At 41.0% G+C, this 19,984-nt stretch overlaps 1 protein-coding gene and 1 long non-coding RNA gene across 3 annotated transcripts; one reads left to right on the forward strand and one right to left on the reverse strand.

Annotated features, from left to right (window-relative positions):
• Positions 1-1,455: 1,455 nt before the first annotated feature.
• LOC138066780 (uncharacterized) lies at positions 1,456-9,699 on the reverse strand. Of its 2 annotated transcripts, none has more exons than XR_011140268.1 (4): positions 8,856-9,699; positions 7,771-7,910; positions 5,410-5,489; positions 1,456-2,897 (listed from the first exon to the last, which is right to left on the reverse strand). It is a non-coding gene; the product is annotated as an uncharacterized lncRNA (long non-coding RNA). The 2 variants fall into 2 exon arrangements; XR_011140269.1 differs by having other exon boundaries at positions 8,851-9,699.
• A 126-nt stretch (positions 9,700-9,825) lies between these two features.
• Positions 9,826-19,932, forward strand: ACAT2 (acetyl-CoA acetyltransferase 2). The gene is made up of 9 exons (XM_068938858.1): positions 9,826-9,992; positions 10,253-10,387; positions 11,704-11,885; positions 12,893-13,010; positions 14,649-14,792; positions 15,852-15,974; positions 16,726-16,880; positions 18,923-19,033; positions 19,635-19,932. The coding sequence occupies exons 1-9, from the start codon at positions 9,944-9,946 to the stop codon at positions 19,800-19,802; spliced, it is 1,185 nt and encodes a 394-aa protein (XP_068794959.1). The 5' UTR covers positions 9,826-9,943; the 3' UTR covers positions 19,803-19,932.
• Positions 19,933-19,984: the final 52 nt, after the last annotated feature.

The raw sequence follows: 19,984 nt of genomic DNA on the forward strand, positions 1-19,984 counted from the left end.
GCGGCGCTGCGCGCGCAGCCCCGCGCGGCGCGAGCCGCCGCAGTGGCCCGGGCCGCGGGGTGGCCGAGCCGCCCGGTCCGGCTCTGCCGGCCGCCGCCGCGCCTCCTTTGGGGAGCTCGTCCCCCGCTCTCTCCCCAGCGGCAGGCAGCACTGAGATGCTCCTTCCGTCCCCGCGCCGCGGTTTCCCTCCTTATTTGAATGTTGATTTAAAGCCTGTCAGTTAAACGGGCAGAAGGGAGGGGCGGGCGCGCGGCGGGTAGCGAGCCGCGGGGCATCCTGGGGGCGGGCCAGGCGGGGGGAAGCGGCCGCCTGCCGGCGCGAGGGCTGAGGGCAGCGGCACCGAGCGCCTCCCCGCGGCCTCACGCGTGAAACAGGGCGTCCGCCAGGGCCGACAGGGAGCTGCTGCCGCGGGGCTGCTCCTTCTGGGCGGCGCCGTGGGAGCGCTGCTTGGCGCCTTCTTGGAAGACACGCTGAAAAGACAGCGGCTTTTGAAAACGAGGATTGCGCACAGCCAGGCACAGCCAGTGGTTAGTCTGCAAGATGGGCACCTTGCTTGTCAGCATTAGTTCCGCGGCTTTCTGCCTGTCTTTCACGTTGTGCAATGAAAATTTTCACTCAGTTAAATTCACCTCAGTGGCATAAGCGCACATTAACGTCATCAGTCAGCAAATGAGGGAAAAAAAATCCTAGCTGTTTCCAAATACGCTAAACTTTAGCTTTAACATTTGGGGAAAAAATAGAATGAAACATACTGATTGCCCTTAATTGTAGTCTAGCACTGAACAACTACTTTAAAATCGAATTTCTGTCTTGTTATCCATGATTTCTCAAGCAATGCTATTAGCACAATTAGATGTGTTCCCTTCTTGCCAACAAAGTAATAAAGCTTCTGTAGGCTAAATTAGTGTCAGCTGGGTTGCACGATGTGATTGATTGCAACTGAATTTCTGTGGAAGACACTCCAGAAATCTGTCTTCTTGACTGTGCTACTGATAGCAAGAATAATATATTCACTGCACAAGAGATTCCAGTGTACAGAGGTGCAGATCCACACAGCACAGATTTAAAAAAAAAAAAAAAGCTCTCGCTGAAAAAAAAATTAACACCCTGACCAAGCTTTAAGTGACCTGACTGTTGTCGCTTGAAATTAAAAAAAGAGAATGATGTGACTAATTACCACAAGGAGAGTGAAATCAAAAGGGCTTGAGTACGTTCCTCTGAAGTCTTATTTTTTTACGTGAAAAATACGCACTGTGATTACAGTTTGAGGTTCACTGCTCCTTTCACTGTTTTTTTGTACACAGACACCTTGCAGGTACTTCTTTTAAGCACTAAAGACACTAATTAACAGATAAAGCCATCTCAAGAGACAGCAGCATGGGAGAGGTGTCAATATACCAGAATAGTCCTTACTGCGAACATTAATGTAGAAAATTGATTTTATTTGCTCATGCACAAATGTAAACATTACAACACTAAAATGCACGTAAGCCAAGTAGGACAAGAAACGGAAACTTTTTTACATACAAAAGAGATACAGAGATGTACTTAAGGCCATTTCTATTCTGTATATAAATTACCTAATGTTTTCTAGGTATCACAAATTGAACACAAGATCTCCCAACATTTGCCAAGGCTAGAGTTTAGCTACTTTTTTGTTATGTTGGGAAAATGGATCTCTCTTCAGTCTTTAATCTTTAACAGTATATGTAAAGTTCTAACTCTGATGGGTCAAGAGATACCGGACCTTACACTTACCATTGGTACCTGTTGTTCTTCCAGGTCATAAGCATGTAGAAAATAATCCTGCATTCTTTTCCCTTGTCAGCACTTAGTTATTTTAAATTTAGTTTTACAAGTGTAGATTACATTTATGGGAAACGTACTAGCTGAGCAAACGGCACAGAGCCAGAAACACCAAGAGATAAGTGGATACAGACTGTAGAGCTTTATATTCTGGCCTTCCTTCTAGCCCTTAGAATTACCATGTGTATTATCAGCTATACTTAAAATTTTTATGTGAGAAAATACAAACAGCAAATTGTTAACTAGTACCCTGATAGAGCACATTTCACTGAAATAGTCTCTTATTCTGCTTGCACGGCACCTAACACAATGAGAACTGTCTCAGTTGGTATATTTTAATGCTCCTAGAATAAACACCTTAATAAGCACCTGCATTGGGTTATGTGACAATATAATAACCGGAATAAATTTCCTTTTCAAATAATAGGTACTAACACAGCTCTTAATAGCATTGCTTGTCCACAAATGAGAGGGCAAATAAGCATATCTGTCCGAAAACCAGTGAAAAAACAGAATTCAGAAAATAGCACAACAAATATATATACTGCTAAGTTGAAATATGAACCAGATTATGAACACCTGGACAATACAGCTTTCCATAAATTAAACACGAGAAATAAATGCATTTAAGATGAAAATAACCACTGTACTTCCACAAAGCATATTGTATTTGTATCTCCTATTGTTTAAGAAGAGATCATAGGAATTGTATTTTATTGTTGCGGACTCTCTTCTACATTTGACTTTGATATAAAATTGGATTAAAGAAAGAAGAAAACTGTATTGACAAGAATGCCATTTGGCATTAGAGTAACACCCCTGTATTCCTCCATAACTTTCCACACTTTTTCTAGCTCTGTTTTCAAGTCTAGGGCCTGCTCAGCAGATACTAATAACAATAGAGTTTTTGGTTTTGTTTCAGATCTGTTCATATTGTCTCATCTGGTTTTAGGTTCTTCAAAAGACAACATGTAGTTCACTAACCTAATTATTTTCCTGCTGGAAGGCTTGTGGCTTGTAATGGTTCTTACCTGCTCTGTTCTTGATTTCTTGTTTCATGTTACAGCCAGTTGGAACAAAACATTAAAACACTCCATAAATGTAAAAAAAAAAAAAAAAAAAAAAAAAAAGATGTCAGTGACAGAATAGTTTTAAACTCGGAAAAAATGCTCTTTATTACATTTTGGCTTATTTTTTCTGTTAATAGTTTGTCCTCTTCATGCCTTCACTTGGACTAATACTGCCCTCTCCTGTGCTTACTGGATGTCCCAAGTTCTTTGGGTAGCCAGCAGCTGACACACAGTTGGCAGAGCTGAAGCCCTGTTTTAACTGAAGCACTTGGTATGTGTTGTGGCTATGAAGCTTTGTAAGGAGTCAGAGGAGGAGCTGCTGAGCTTTGCAGGCAGCACAGTTTTCTTGCCATTGCTTATCTCGGACGGCTTTACAACAGGATGGTCCCAACCCAAGCAAGATCAAGACAGTACCACTAGCGTGAAGTAACCAGAATTCATGCATTATATCTCTAAACCCTCAAGCCAGATTAGAAATCACACAACTGTTTGAAATACAAACGCACTGAATTTTAATACTCTCTACTGTCTTAGGCTGTGTGAGCCTTAAAGACAAATTTGTTTCAGGCCTCCAAGCTTTTCTACAGGATCATAAGGGCTATTTTTCCCCTGCATTTTCATGATTCAAAGTTGAGATGTGGATGAAATACTATGTCATGGGAAACAGGGCTTTAAGGACAAATATTTAATAGCATAAAAGTCACATAAAATAAATTGTAAGAGATGACAACTACAGTCTGCAGATCAGAAAAGCTAGGATATTAGTAAGAAATAAAGTCAGATAAAAAACTGTTCAGAAGAAAAAAATGTTTGGAGTACTGTTATGAACATTTGTTAGCATTTTAAAAGATCTTAAAATAAAAGGAACTAAAGGCTAATCAGCTTCTGAAAAGATAGTCCTTGACTTGTACGGATGTAAGATGGAGGAAGGCAAAATAGTGGTTTGCAACTGGAACAGAAACTGAGCTCCAAGGGCACTGGAAAAGGCTGCTGTAGCCTACAGATGCGGTGGGCAAATAAAATATATGGATTGCTGTACTGAAAAAAATGACAGAGATATCCTTCGGGTAACTACCACGTGAAAATCTGGACAGCAACAAGCCCAATTTTAAGTTCAATGCACTCTCGCTCTCCAAAAAAAAAAAAAAAAAGCTTTCTAACTAGTAGGCTGCAGGCTTTCTTTACATCATCTGACAAGACATTTCTAAGCATCTTACTGGAATTATTGCACATTTTTGTTCCATTTCTAAAGCGAGAGGTAGCTAGATTTTCTTCAGACAGCTCCCATAAAGACTCCTCTTTTAATTACCGATAACTGTTTATAAATATACATAGGTGCTCATGAGAGCATATAAAATCAATAGTATAATCATGTGCAACTCTACTATCTACAGAGCCAAATAGATTTACAACACTTGTCTCCAAGACTGCAGCACATGTGATGACACTGTACACCTGTGAATTGTGATGTAGAATATAACGCTCAGGAAGTTTTTTCCTGTTAAGAGGGCTGACTATAGCAATGTGTACATTTCAGAGGCTTTCCTGGAGACACACCCTGAATTACATACAATCAATTAAAATTCAATTACAGTCAACTGGTGATTTGAGTTAAACTCATTTTGGAGATACAGGATAAACACCGTAAGCTTGCATTTGAAGTGCATATATGCATATAGAAACAGGGGTTTACTATGCCTATTTCTTAAGTCACAATAAAGCCATAACAGTTTTAGTATGCAAACATTTTCTATCTAAGGGGAAGTCAGCAATTTTTATTAAACACTTCTTAAATTATGAGTTTTCCTGACAAAAATAGATTCAAGGAAGACACAGACTGCTCTTAAGACAGCCAAGGACATTTTTGCCTATCAGGAACTTTACTTCCAGGGAGTCATCCAATCAGGTCAGCATTTGGGCTTTAGGAATTTTAGAAAATGGAAATCTCCTCCCCCTACGAAAACAGTTTGTTCTTTGGGGTGTATCTTATGTACCGATCCTATCTGTAGACAGCTGGATGTCAGCCCATTAGTGAAAAAGCCAGGAAAAAGAATGAATGGTCTTTCTAGACCTGAGACCCTTCTAGGCCTTAAGGTACTAAAGGTGCTCCGCAAGCCAGAATGCCATATACATCCTGATATGATGCCAAATTAGGTGAAGTATGTGGAGAAGGGAAAAAGCTTCTTTAGATCTTTCCCAAAAGAACAAAAGGCTCAGATTCTCGTGAAATGATGCCAGCTGTCAAGCTTATTTATTTCTGTAGCTGATGTAATTTTTTTAAGGAGTAAAAGGGTGGGTTTGCTTTCCCTTTGTCAAAACCCACAAAACTGCTTTTTGCTTAAACCAGCAACAGGACAATTCCCATTGCCTGTCAAGGATAAAAATAATTTCAAACACAGACCAAGCACAGAACATGTTATCTAAAGGACGAATGTATCTTCAAGTCCTAAATCTGTGAATAAGGCACTCCGATGAAAACTATGGACCCCAGAAGTATCAAGTATTACGAGGTGTTTTATATAATATGACTTACTGTGACAAAGGTTGACTCTTGCCTTTGAAGACATTGGTTTCAATGTACACTGCTGCAAGTATCAAGTGTGTCCCATGCAGCTGGCAAAGAACAAAAACCAAGAGAAATTCAGAAAAGGAGGATATTCTTCTCACTGTTAGTGACAGACTCTGCCCCAAATGTGGGCAAATTATTTGACATAAATTTAAGTATCACAAACACTATACTCTACTGCAAAGGGCCAATTCCCTAAAATATGAAGAAGGCTCATTTCTGCTTCAAACTTGGGTCTTAATCCTGGAAACACGCTGGTATTTTTTTCTATTTTAGTACTGTGAGCGTTCCTGTTCAGGTGCAGATCAACTGGCAACACTGATGAGGAAGCGAGTAACATTATGCCTTCACTTAGTGACAAGAGGAGTGCACCAACTTCTTCTCACTGCACAGCATGGAAGGATACAAGATGGTATCAGTGCGGAGGAAGAGAAGCTGCATCTCCTTACACGAGGAATCGCATTTAGGTACACATGCATTTTTCCGGTAAGGATCCCAACAATGCAAATATTAATAACATTACCTCTGTATGAGACTTCGAAGACTAGAAACCTTCCTATTATATAGCAAAGTAGTAAAATTCAGAGTTTTTTGAAAAGTACAGAATGATTTTATATAAATACTTGGGGATTTAAATGATTGTTCTTTGCGATTTCTTTTGCCTGTAAAAGGTACGGCTTAATTTTTATCAGACTTATATTCCCAACCGAAGTATTTTTTGTAAATGTTCACGAGCCAAGTGTCAGATTGATGGTAAAAAACAAGGGTCTCCCACTCTGGGCAAGAACAGCGATATTTGTACTGGCTAAATTTAGAAAATAATTTTAAACAAAAGAAGTAAATTAGTGAACACTAAAATGGCCTACATTTTAGCCTATTCCTAATAAAACTGAGCCGCTCTTAAACGAACACGTCAAAACCTTTACCCTTTGAGTATTTCATATAATACACAAGTCCATTTCACCATAAATAAACTTTGCGCAACATAACCTTACTTTTTTACTGATAGCAAGAAAGCTCTCTGTTCCAAATTGACGTCCTAACTTTTACTGACTGAATTTCCCAGAGCTTACATTTCCAAGAAATATGAAAATGTACCAGCTTTGGACAGTAGTTTGCTATTGAGTATTATGGTGTTCATTAACTACTCTGAATTCAAAGCACAACTGCCTAGTAATGTTTAATAGTCTTTTATATAAACAAGTTATATAAAGTCATTATAGTTAGATAAAATGTAAGTTATATAAAATCATAAGCTATATAGTAATTTATATAACTTTGATCTGTACCATACATGTTTCACAACTATTTGTCTTTGTGCAATTGCTATGTTATTTTGTTCCTTTATAAGTTCTTTTTATGCATACAGTTTTCATTTCTGGACACTGTCTAAGCAGAGTTAAATAGGATACTGCAAGTCTGACAAAAATACCAATAAAAACTCACCCATTTCCATTGTTCAGGCTTGTCCAACATTGCAGCCTGTTTTATCACTCTTGTGAGCTGCCAAATAATTCTGCTATTTGTAGCTGAGAAAAAAGTTGCAGCCGGTCAGCTCATTGGGATGAGCTGTCATGGAATTGCTAAGCCTGCTTCAAATTCAAACTCTTTGCATTTATTAATGAATTAAAGGTTAAATGTGCGGAGAAAAGGGGCTGAATCCTCACCTTATTTTCTATTAAGTATTTATGAGGATATTATAAAACTTTAAATAGAAAGGAACCCTGTCTGGAAGACTTTAGATGTATTGCCATTTTTGGACTTTGCATGCCTGCTAACATTTAACGTTAATCTGAGCTGCTCTTACATTATTGACTTTGTACTTGCAGTGATGACCTCAAATTGCAATAAATCAAATATTACATTAAGAAGGACATATTGGCATACGGAACTGCTGATAAACTAGGTTACTTTGTGCTGCCCTCATAGATCTCTATTAATCATTCTCTACTGAATTTTAAAAAGAGCTGCAGAGATTACTTTCAGTTGTACCTATCGGGTTGCTCAGGAACTGTATGATATTTTTCTAAAATAATCACTCTGTATTTCTTACAGTCACATATTCCTGAGTATTGCTTGTTGTATGGTTGATCTGCTCATGACTTACTGATTAGTCCTTAAAAAAAAAAAAGATCAAATATTTTTTTTCCCGTTCAAACTTTATCTGAGGTCTGTGTTAGTGTATCAGCTGCTGTGGCTGCACAGCCCCAGCAGAAGCATCATAAAAAAAGCTGTGGTGCCTTAACACATGCCCATTGCAAATTTAACGTACCCCTAGGAGACTGGTAAATTAGTGCAGCTAAGGATTTGGCTGCCCACAGGACTTACCAGAGATTTCCTTTTTTTCCCCATGTGTCACTAGTAAACTGAAGCTGAAGACATCTTGGGGAATTCTTCTCGTTTCTAAAGCTGGAAACGCCAAAGTTATTGAAGAAGTCTTTTGACTGATTCTTCAGTCCAACTGAAATCTTTAAAGGAGAAGTCTATTTTGAGTGTTAAGAGTTATTCTGGCCAGTGTGATTTAACGCAGTTACTGGTAAAATCTAAGTTTACAAACTTGCTTTCTGTAAGTGTTTTATTTTCCTATATAGTAATGCTATAGAATTTTACATTATAAAGCAAGAGCAAGAATCCAGCAGAGGTGTTTTATCGCTCCTGTTGCTCACTGCTCCCACAGAGGTTTCAAAACCTTTTACAAATACAGATTTTAATACCACCAAGTTAACAGTACCCAACATGCAGAATGTGATCACAGATGTATTATTGTTGCAGACACTGTCACATATCCATTTGTCAGTGTCTGTCATCACGTATTAAATACTTCTCTAGGACTTCATTTGCCCTCCTTTCCCCCCAAAATGCTACCAAATTGTAATACGCTGAAAAAAATCTGTTCCCCCAACTGGGCTGATAATCTAACGAAGGTAAGATAGGCAGCACGTTTTCTTACTATCTTTTTGGCCTTAAGTTGACAAACGTCAACTTGAACGCAGCGTTTTAGCTGCCACGTCCACTAGGCTGAATATCTACTCTGTGGTCTAGACAGCTTTGATTCAGCACAGTGAGGAATATGGACTCAGAACTAGGCTGTGAGCAAAACAAGGTATTTCAGTCTGTTCATCTGCTTTTTTTTTTAACTGCCTTTACTTTCTTTGCCTTATTCTGTTCCATCCTCCCTTCACTCTGTCCCTCCTTTCTCCAAACGTCTTGGCATTCACCCCCGCTCCCGTGCCCACACACGCCCACCTCACTGGGTTTCCCAATACCATTTCCCCCCAGACAGAGTGTTTCTGCCCGTTCGCTCTGCTGCGGGCTCCTGCTGCTGCTTCCTCCCCTTCCAGCCTCTCCCTCCCTGCCTGCCCTGGGAGCTTCTGCTCCGAGGGCCACGTCCTGCTCCGTGACCCGCACCTTACCGCTTGCAGCGCTCTCCTCCCATGGAGACGGTCTTGCAATATGCACGGGCAGTACATCTGTGTTTAGATGAATACATCACTGGTACTTCTTTTTTTTTTGAAGTGTCTAAATAGAAGAGCTTTAAAGGAATACCTCTAGGTAGTTCACTGTTTTTAGCTGTTTGCTTAAGCAACCAATACGTACAAATCACATTTTAAACTCTTTATTTTTTTTTAATCCAGTATTGACATGTATATAAATATGTGATTGTTATGGGGGAAAAAATCTGTGCTCTATTAAAACTGCCTTGAAAAAACTTGGTGTCCACAGTACAGTACAACTGTACTGGCTGCATACATCAGCCAGGGGTGCCTTTTTGGGTAGCGTTATAGCACCTCCTATGCTAAAAACCATTAGGCTTCGGTTGAAAAACAAAACAAAACAGGTGTGCTTCGGGGGCTGGTAATTAACCACCGCATTTCAGTGAAAGCTGTTGAGCAGACTTAACAGTGATAGGTAATTTTGTGTAACTTACATGTTTATGCTGCTTTGTTTTTTTATTTTCCCCTGGTCACATGGATCCTATGAAATGCTATTATGAAATAAACAAACTGCCCTTAAAGCCACAAAATATCGTTAACAGATCGTTTGAGCGGTATATTTTATTCTGTAAAAAAGTGAACTGATAATCGGCGAGGACCGACAAGAGGCAGCTAAAAGAACGCTGGATTAGTCGTTCAATCAGCCTGAGAGGGCCGGAAGCGGCGGAAACCCCATAGAAACGCACAGCAGCACCTGGGCTCAGGGCCAGAAACGTCGAAACGGATCTTCCTCACCTTCTCCCGGAGAAAGATGACAACAGAGACCGTTACCCCACCACCTTTCACCCGGGGAAGGGCAAATGCATAGGCTAACGGCCGCCATTTCCTGCCGGCGCCCCAGCCCAGGCGCGGCCGGTGCGCAGCCTCCCGCGGCGGGGCGGGGCGGGGCGGGGCGAGCAGGCGAGCAGGCGAGGGGCGGCCTCCCGCCCCGCCCCGCCCCGTCCCGCGCTGGTCCCGGCTGCTGCTCCCAGCTCGCTGCCCCAGTTGCCGCTGCCGCCTTTGCCGCCATGAACGCCGACCCCGTGGTGTTCGTCGCCGCCACCAGGACCGCCGTCGGTGAGGGGCGGCCGCCCTCCGCGCCGCCGCGGCGGTGGCGGCCGCCGTGCTGGGGGAGGGGAGGGGAAGGGTGGCGGCTGCCTGGCGAGCCCCGGCCCGCCGCCTTTTGGGGGGGGGGGGGGAGGTCGGGGCCGGTCGCGATTGTCCGCACAAGCCGGTGTCGCCCGTTGTCGGCTTTGCAGCCGCGTCGGGGATGAGGACGCGCAGGGAGTCACAGCCTGGCTCTAAGCCCGCGCTGGCTTTCCGGTTTTGCTTGGCAGGTTCCTTCAATGGTGGCTTGTCTACGATGCACGCCCACGAGCTGGGCGCTGTGGTCATCAGGGAGGCTCTCAAGAGGGCGAGCATCAACCCCGAGGAGGTGTCGGAGGTGATACTCGGGCAGGTCCTGGCAGCAGGTACCGTCGTCGATGGATTTACAGTCACTGAATGGGCCGGTTTTCCAGCCGTGAAAGAAACGGCAGGAAAACTTTCCCTTTGTTCTCAATCGATCCGGTTATCTGACGGGGTTTGATAGGCTTTTGTCTGTACAGTTAAATATCTCGTTAATTATCCCATTGAAATATCTTAGGTTTCCTGTTTAAGAATGTTATTCATTAATAGCGTCGAGAGCTAAAGAAAAGGAATTTGACCTACATCCGAGCCAATTTTTATGCATGCCAGAAAAATCAGGTTGACCAAGCTGCTATTATTGTGGGGTTTTGGAGGGAAGGAAATGGAGGGGGATAGGCTGTTTTTGAAATCCGAAAGGGATTTAACAGAGTATGTGTGAAAGTTGCAGCTTCTTTTCATTGTTACAGCATTCCTTCTCTCATGTAATTTATGTCTTCTCTTAAGTTTAACATACCAAAGAAAGATGAACTCTTAAGACAGAGGCCTGCGCTCACGTTTGTTGCAAGACTTACCTGCAAGATCTGTGATTCTGCTTGCTTTGAGAGAAGTTACACATGTTTTGATTTCATGAAAATGCATTTGAATGGCTATCTGCTTTTACCAGCGTAAAAACAAAATGTCATCGGAGGACATAGAGGAGGCTGAGCCTTAAGGAAAGAGGGGAAATAAGAGAAACAAATACTTGTGTATCTTATTTAAAGCTGATTCAAATTCCTGTATATTTTCAGCCTGCTGAATCATGAATTCCCTTTTTCTGTGTCCTTATGTACAAAAGAGCTGGCACTACTTTGGCCTGGGGAGATCAAAAGGAAGAATGTTTTCTTTGAGTATAGTGCTTCTATTCACTCCATCAAGATTACAAAAAAGAATGGAAGCTTTTATGACTGTTGCTGTACACTTGTGGAAAGCCGTCTATTCACGACTTCCAGAAAATTTCAAAAATAAACGCTTTGGCTATTTGCAATTTAAATGGAACATCATCCTATACGTGTACAGCTGGCTAGCGCTAATTTGAAATTGAATGGGCAGTGCATTTCATCAGACCTCTGGAGTCAAAAGCAGTGTTGCAAACGTAAAGTGCCTGTAGCAAGTGGCCAAAGTCCCTGGCCTTGCAAATATTTTATTAATCTACGATATAAGTGAGAGAGGTCATTGAGCTCCTATTTATAACACACTATTGGGAACTTTCTTTTATCTACCAATTAAAGCCAGGAATAAGGTCTAAATTTTGGTGGAACTGGGATACCTTTTATGAAGAGTAATGAGGTCTGCGTTTGGTCTTTAAGAACAGACAAAGGAAAAATACTGTCTGTTCTTGCAGGTGCTGGTCAGAACCCTGTTCGGCAGGCGAGTGTTGGTGCAGGAATCCCTTACTCTGTGCCTGCTTGGAGCTGTCAGATGATATGTGGGTCTGGCTTGAAGGCAGTATGTCTGGCAGCTCAGTCAATATTAATGGGAGATTCCAGCATTGTGGTTGCAGGAGGCATGGAAAGTATGAGCAAGGTAAAGCAAATGATTACACTCCCATTTTCTGACTTCCTGGGAACAAACAGCATTAAGTCATGTTGAAATTGTTATTTCTAGGCTAACACCCTGAGGGCAGATTAAAAGAGTAGCTTTAGTTTCTGCATTTGGGAGTGAACTTACACATGCAACAATTGGCTTTAGTAGCTTTTTTTTTAAAAAAAAAAAAAAAAAAAAGAAAGAAAAAAAAAAAGCAAACTAGCTACTGAAAAGGTACCATGCAAGCATACATCCCATTTTAATCCCATTTTAATTTTCCTCTAGCCATACAGTGATGAATGATTTGCTTGTGACAACTAGCAACAGGTTTTTTGTTGTTGTTGCCTTTTTTTTTTTTTACCAAAAAAAAAAAAAAAAGGCTGCAGGAGATCCTAACAAGGAATAACTGGGAACATTGCTCTCATGCAGACTGAATGCTCACTAAGTGCTGTAAACTTGGAAAGAAAATGAAGCACTTTCATTTCAAGATTTTCACTCTCAGGCCATTTCAAGGAATGGTTCTGGGCAAATGGGCTGATGCCTAACAAGGAATGATTTAGCAGGCTGGTACGATAAGGGACCCACAGATTGTATCGGCTCGCAGGGCCATTTAATTTGATCTGTGGAATGAAAATGTGCTCTTTGATGATCTGCTGGCTGGGAAGTGCATAGGCCAATTGCAGCATGCCAGCTATCAGACTCTAGACGGAGACAGATGAGACAGTCAGAGAGTCTCACATTTAACTGACCCCTTTTTTTATGCTTGCCACAAAGCTTATTCTAGCCTGCAGTGTTAGACAAAGGGAACTAGTGTAGGTGGGTGGGGGAGCAGAAGAGGCATGGGTGAGGAAGACTGCAAGAAAGAAAAGTGAGCTGGAACGTGGGGTTGCTACCTGCAGCCCCAAGGTAGGGGACTCCCTCTCTGGCAGGCTGCCTGTCCAGCTGCCTGTCTGTATTGTGCACTCCTGATTCAAAAATCTAACTCATTTCAAAACACTTTTTTGCAGGCTCCTCATATAATTCACATGCGAGCCGGAGTGAAAATGGGAGAGGTTTCCTTGCAGGACAGTATAATCCACGATGGCCTTACAGATGCATTTTATCAGTATCATATGGGTATAACAGGTAAGAGGTGGCAGTCCTGAAAGTGGAATGGTTAAACTGGGAAGGAGGGAAGAATTCACTGTCAGTACGTTTCAGAAATCTGAAGTTTCAAATACCAAGTGTTTCAAGCTGTGCTCAAATTGTAGTTGCGAAGAAGAAAGCAGACCTTAATGTTGAAAATTTGAAGGCGTTTTCTCCAATGTGTGCAAAACTAGGCTTTTTTTCTATCTGAGCTGATAAGGTGTTAATTCTGGAAAAGTACACTTTTGGACTCCCTGGCTTGTGCCTCCTGGCACCTTGTATTACCTACCATGTCTCTTGCATCTGAGCAAATTAAAATTTCAAGAAAAGTAACCAAAATAATTCCTATATGTGACATAGGAACTTATTACCTGAACTGTTAGAGAAGGAGATTGTAGCTGACTTAGCTTCAGCTCTGCTAAGCAAGAGTCAGACTTAAGCATAAGTGCCTAAAGTAGATGAAGGCTGCGGGCCTCAAGGCCGAACTGCCAATGAACTCGAGAAACATTGCTGACGATGTAACATTGCTGAGGATATAACTGCAAAACTGATTAAAACTAGCTAATAAAGATAGAGAACTAGCTAATGAGGGTACAAAGTAGAATGCAGGGGACAAGATGGGATGCACATGGCTCGTGGTTACTTTTGGAGAAGATAAGGGACTGTGGGAAACACGGACATGGCAACCAGCCTGGGAGGTAGGCCAAGACCAATCGGGAGGAGAGAGACACCAATCGGGAGGAGAGAGACACCAATCGGGAGGAGAGAGACACCAATCGGGAGGAGAGAGACACCAATCGGGAGGAGAGAGACACCAATCGGGAGGAGAGAGACACCAATCGGGAGGAGAGAGACACCAATCGGGAGGAGAGAGACACCAATCGGGAGGAGAGAGACACCAATCGGGAGGAGAGAGACACCAATCGGGAGGAGAGAGACACCAATCGGGAGGAGAGAGACACCAATCACTCAGTAAAAAAGATTGGAGGAGAGCTTCCCTGGTGGACAGGGAAATAAAATTGTAAAGGGTGTAATTACCCCAGAATGTCTTTGTTTGAGGTCTCTCCCCGGAGGCACCCAGCTTGAGCTGCTATTTTGTTGTACCGTCACTTAGATAAATAATTAATTTTACCACTGTATGTGCGTGAGACTCTGCTCCTCGGAAACCTAGGGTCAAACTGTTTCCATAACAGAACTTATATAAAAATGTATGATGGATGGAAATGGTTCTGCATTTTCAGAATATTCCATTCTGGATGGAGTAAACAGCCAAGTGCTTTTTCAGTCTTTGATTATAAAACGGAGTAACTTCAGAACCATCCTCTCATCTGAAGTAGCTGTAGAGCTGAGCATAATTATCTGGAGAAGCAATAACCTGGAAAAGCTTGTTTTCATCTGTGTTTAACTTCATATACCCTCTGAAAGGAGATCATTCAGAGATTTTCACCCTCAAAAGAAAATATAGTAGAGAATCATAAACAAAATGAAGGATTTAGAATAAAAGCTCTTTAATGAGTTCAGCGGCTAGCTGCAGCAAATGTTAAATACTACATTTGTGCTAGAAGTTAAACTTACGATTTTAGCAGTTTCTGATGGCCTGAAATGATTATTAAAGTCTGCATTTTGTTCTTATTTCAGCTGAAAATGTGGCCAATCAGTGGCAAGTTAGCCGAGCGGAGCAAGACCAATGTGCTGTATGGTCACAAAACAGAGCAGAAGCAGCACAGAAGGCTGGCTATTTTGCAAAAGAAATCGTTCCTGTTCTTGTACCTTCTAAAAAAGGTATTTGTGAGTGGATAATGACAGCTAATTTTAAAGACCGACCTCTTTCATACTGTCTGTCTGTTACAATCTGCAGATTGTTTCCCACTTACACAGCCTGTTCTGTAGGCTGGAGAGTTGCTCTCTCTTTCAATCTTCAGGGGTTATTTTTGAAATGAGAGGCAGTGTAAATGCAGGAAGTTTAAATGTAGCTCTGTGCCAATACTATTATTTTATTGGAAATGTAATATCTCCCTGGGCAAACCACCGATTCCAGCGTAGACTCTAACCTTCAGATATGGTGCCAAAATCAGTACGTTAGATTCCTGCTGCACCAAACTTAAAAGTCATGTTGATCTGGTAAACCGTGCCTGCCTAGTAAAAATACACAATGACATTAACTAGGGTTCATTAACTAGGTCAGGTGCATGTAGACTCTTTCAGGTGTGCAATAAGCAAATAAATACATTATATATGCTCCTCTTTAGGATATAAGTAGGCCTTTTATGCCACTTGAGTCAAAAGTCTCTTTCTAGAGCAGGGAAACTCACCAGCTTCTCGTTAAGGTGGTGATGCAAAAATGGAGTTTTTCAAAGAGAAATCAAGAACCAGTTGTTCAATGTTTACATTTAATAGACCTTGGGAAAAGAAGTTCTGGCATTAGTCCTGTTACAAACTAATGCAGAGCTTTTCTGATACCAGTTTTGATAATATTTAATGACCCTTGACTGTTCTTTGCAATGAGATCCCTACAACTATCATTTGAAAAATAGCGTTTTACTTGGAAGAGAAACTACTTGCTTAGGAACATCAAGAACAAGATCTACTTTTATACAACTAGACAATATTTTAGTAGTTGCTCTTTGTTTCAGAAAACTCAGCTGCTCGTCCTGCTAGAAGCAGCTGGAGCAGCTTTAGTAAATTCCTCTAATTTGGAAGAGATCTCAGCCAGAAAGGCTTATTGGTAAAAAGGAATACGGCATATATTCCCAATCAGCCTGTTGATTGTGTCCGCTATCTGTTCCAGACAAGCACGCGTGTGATTGGACTGTGGTCCAAGGGTAATACTCTATTTTGCAGGTCCTATAGAAGTTAAAATTGATGAACACCCTCGACATGGGAGCAACTTGGAAACAATGGCAAAGTTAAAGCCATGCTTTCTGATGGATGGAACTGGGACAGTAACAGCAGCTAATGCTTCAGGTTGGTCAGTCTGGCTAAAAACAAAATGGAAAAGAATAGTAGCTGCATGTACCTGGAAGGTCTGTGTGAGGGGAGTGGCTGCAGTGTGGTTACTGCTGAATATATTTTCAGGGAATGGCAGTGTGGTTGACAACATAGGTCAAACCTGAGTGTATCAAACATCTCATCTCCAGATGAGATGTCTTTTGTTGGCTTGCTGTTTGTGAAGCAGTGTGAGTGTTTGGAGAATAACAGCAAAATGTGAGGCTGGAACAAATAGAAATGACATCCTCTCCTAAAACCAGCCCTCTAGTAGTGTGCTTGATGCTAAAAGTCAAGACAAAGGAAAACTTAACAATTTATGTTTGAAAATGTTGTCACTGTGGACTAACTCCTGCCACAGGCAGCTTTGAAACCTCCTCGTTGGTCTTTACATTGCTTCTTCCAAAGTTTACTTAATAGAGCTGATATCCTCCTTCAGATTATATCTCAATTCTTGCACCTACTGCTTTCCTAATGGAATTCATGAACATATCACGTTTCCAGAAGTATATGTATGTTACCCATTTTAAGTGTGTGTGTGTGTGTGTGTGTGTGTGTATATCACAGGTCAGATTCAGCTGGTTTGAACAGATTCAGCTGACTTAAACCAGTAAAAGTTTTGTGATTTTTCTTTTGTCTAAACTATGTACTTACAGAAGCAGAAAAAGGTGCTATAATAAAAGCCGTAAACCACAGCAGATATCCAACAGTGTTTTTTGTCATTCCACAGGCATGAACGATGGAGCTGCAGCTGTAATTCTTATGAAGAAGTCGGAAGCTGCTAGGAGAGGTCTTATGCCTTTGGCCCGGATTGTGTCTTGGGCCCAGACAGGTTTAGATCCTTCCATAATGGGAGTAGGACCCATTACAGCAATAAAGCAAGCTGTAAGTAATTATCTATCTATCTATCTATCTATTATTTAAAACACAAAGACAAACAACAAAGATTTGCTTGTAACTTCCTGCAATTGACTGGCCGTGACTTGATTTTTTTTTCTAGGTCCTAAGGAAAACTTTGTAGGAAAAAAATAAGTAAGTGAAAACAAGACTCAAAAAAGTAGAGTATGTAAGACTTAGATTACTACTGCTTCCAGGGCCTGTGCCTGATTACTGAAAAATGTTTATGGATACATAGAGTTCAGAAGAACTAGTCACGTTTGTAGAAAACCTTCTAGATATACCCCAAGAGGCTAAATATTAAATTTTATGGACATTTATGCTAATCTAATTTGGGGATGACTTGTTTCTGCCATGAGATGATTTTTTCATCTGATTCTATTTGCGATAGTACAACACTGAGATGGATCAACAAGTGTACCTACATTAGCAAATCTGATGGTATCCTCTGTGTTTTGGTTTGCACTGCAAAATTGTTGGAGCATGTGAACAGGATTCCTTTCAGATTAAACTAAATGAGAAGGTCTGTTCAGGCTCTCTATCTTCAGTCCACAGGAGAACAATTCCAAGTTAAATTGCCTAACCCAATTAGCAAGCAGTGTGGCACCACAGAAGCAGCTCATGCTAACATAGATATGGCTCACGGCAACCCCAGTGGATTATTGGCTAACGCAGCCACGAAACTGAGTGTGAAAGAGCTTTTCTACAGCTGATAAGGATAAATGTGCTTTAATTAGATGTATTCCTTCTTAGTTTTATTTATACTGTGTAAAGACAATTTTGTCTCTCTCTCAAACGTCCTGGCAGTGTAAAAGCCTAACCTGAACTCACCTAACCTCTATGGCTGTTAAAATCAGAATTGTAATGCTGAAGCTTTTTCTTGTATGACCTCAACTATTCTTTTAAAGTAAGAATGCCATAAACGTTATGGACTTCCAGCATCTGTAGTTCTTGTATATAGAATATACACTTTTAGTTTAAATACTCGATTTACAATTTAACTCTATCATTTTATAGGTACTCTGAAAAAGGACACACTTCCTTGATGTGATCTTTTAAATGTAATTGCCACTTTACACCCTCTATATAAAATTAGTTTATCACTTCAAAATTTCATAGCAGGAGTTTCTAGTGAGAGAGCGACTAGGCCAAGCATGTTAGTACTGCAACAATATTGTAAGTTTTAAAGATAAGATTCCTTCAGAAAGGCAACAGCTTTTACTTGTCTGTACAATATCTTATACAACGGGGCTCTCATCCTTGACTCATTCTTGGAGGAGATGCACCAGTCTGGCTAGCTGGTTGTGAAACACCATCACTGCAAAAGATTCTGCTGACAAAACATTGTCATTAGAAACAAAGTGAGTGGAGGTTAAAAACCAAAATATGTGAAACATGCTTGAGCCTGTACCTAGGGAGGTATTGCACAACAAAATAGCTTCTCATGTGAAATATTGAACTTAACCATCTTTGAAAATAACTCCCTGTGAAAAGTTTTAAGTCACAAATTTCAACCTAAAGGCAGGAGAGAGTGGACCAATTACATGTGACACCTATGACTAATGGCCGTTTCACTGTATCCTATATAGCAGTCTGTCTTAGGCACTGAAAATCTCTAATGGAATGAGACTGAGTTAGACTGAGTTAGGTCTTGAAAAAAATTGCTTTTAATAGGTTAAAAACTACTTTTAAAAACAGTTAGTTACTCAATTTGTTCTTCTATTAATGGCACCGCATATGGCTTGACTCCTGCAACTGTAACAGTACCAGTGGGCGTGGTATAAAAATTACGTCTTAAAATTTTTAAGAGCACTCAGCATGTTGTAGCACGTTGTACTGACTTTTTCAACACTGAAATCTTGTCTGTTGCTTTCAAGGATCCTGTCATAATCCATGGCTATGAAAAAACTTATTTTGTACTTGGTCTAGCTTTCTAAAAGGGATGGGTTTAGATCAGCTGTAAATCAGCTTTTCATGAATCTCATGAAAAGCATCAAAGAAAATAAAGCCTCTGCTTATTTTGTTTGCAGGTTGACAAAGCTGGCTGGACTCTGGAACAAGTTGACTTGTTTGAAATTAATGAAGCCTTTGCATCACTCTCTGTTGCAATAACAAAAGAACTGGAAGTAAATCCAGAAAAGGTAATGAGCGTATTGGCTATCTTAAGTAGTTTGTCTTCTATAATGTGAAGTAATTAACTTCTCTGCACCTAGACAGTATTCAAAGCCAAGAGGTGAGAGCAGTCCTTTTGCAATCATTTTGCCATAAGCAAAAAAGATGGGAACTGCAATAGGCTGCATTAAGCTAGTACTCTGCTGTAGGTTAGCTTTGCTAGCAGACTGTTTCCTAACAGGCTACGATGTTACAGTACGTTTGAATGCAACTCTAGGTAACTGCCTGAGAGTGCTTTAGCTTTAAGAGTTTCAACTTATTGCTGGTAACAACTGTGGAAGACAGTAGCATGTAAGTTAAGTGCAGGTGTTACTCTCCCCTCCCTGAATTCAATAGCACCCCTAACATCTTCAGAGAACGAGGACATAGAACTAGCTGGACCCCTTTTCAAAGAAAGTTATTAAATAGGGATGTAACAGCTGTTATTTTTCCCTTAAAGAATTACTAGTGGTTTGAAGTTTATTCACGTTCAAGGCAAAGGACCACACCTAGTGAAAGCTATCTTGCTCAATTCAGCATGAGTGACAAATGATTTCTGAGCTTGACGATATGCATTTACTTTTCTTTCAGGTTAATATCCAAGGTGGGGCTATTGCTCTCGGCCACCCCCTTGGTGCCTCTGGTTGTCGCATCCTCGTTACTCTTCTATATGCGCTGGAACGAACAGGTGGAAAACGTGGTGTTGCTGCTCTGTGTATAGGAGGAGGGATGGGAATAGCTATGTGCATTGAGCGATGAATGTATTCTCTAAGTGCTGATCAGCTCTTAAGTAATTTCGGTTTACTAATAAATTTTCAAGAGGCTTACATCTGCTTTTCCCTTTGAAATTAAATAAACTTACTGGATTACTTTGTGCCAGTCAAATTAATGATTATCTTGCCAACTGTGATTGGAAGCTACTACAGGCTCCCAAGCTTTTA

This window comes from Struthio camelus, chromosome 3 (genome assembly GCF_040807025.1).
Source record: "Struthio camelus isolate bStrCam1 chromosome 3, bStrCam1.hap1, whole genome shotgun sequence".
NCBI classification, from domain to species: Eukaryota; Metazoa; Chordata; class Aves; order Struthioniformes; family Struthionidae; genus Struthio; species Struthio camelus.

Bases quoted from the DNA above. Each gene is read 5' to 3' on its own strand.
- ACAT2 (XM_068938858.1), top strand. From the start codon at position 9,944: ATGAACGCCGACCCCGTGGTGTTCGTCGCCGCCACCAGGACCGCCGTC. The intron at 14,793-15,851 runs GTATTTGTGAGT...TCTATTTTGCAG, and splicing joins TCTTGTACCTTCTAAAAAAG to GTCCTATAGAAGTTAAAATT. The intron at 16,881-18,922 runs GTAAGTAATTAT...TTTTGTTTGCAG, and splicing joins TTACAGCAATAAAGCAAGCT to GTTGACAAAGCTGGCTGGAC.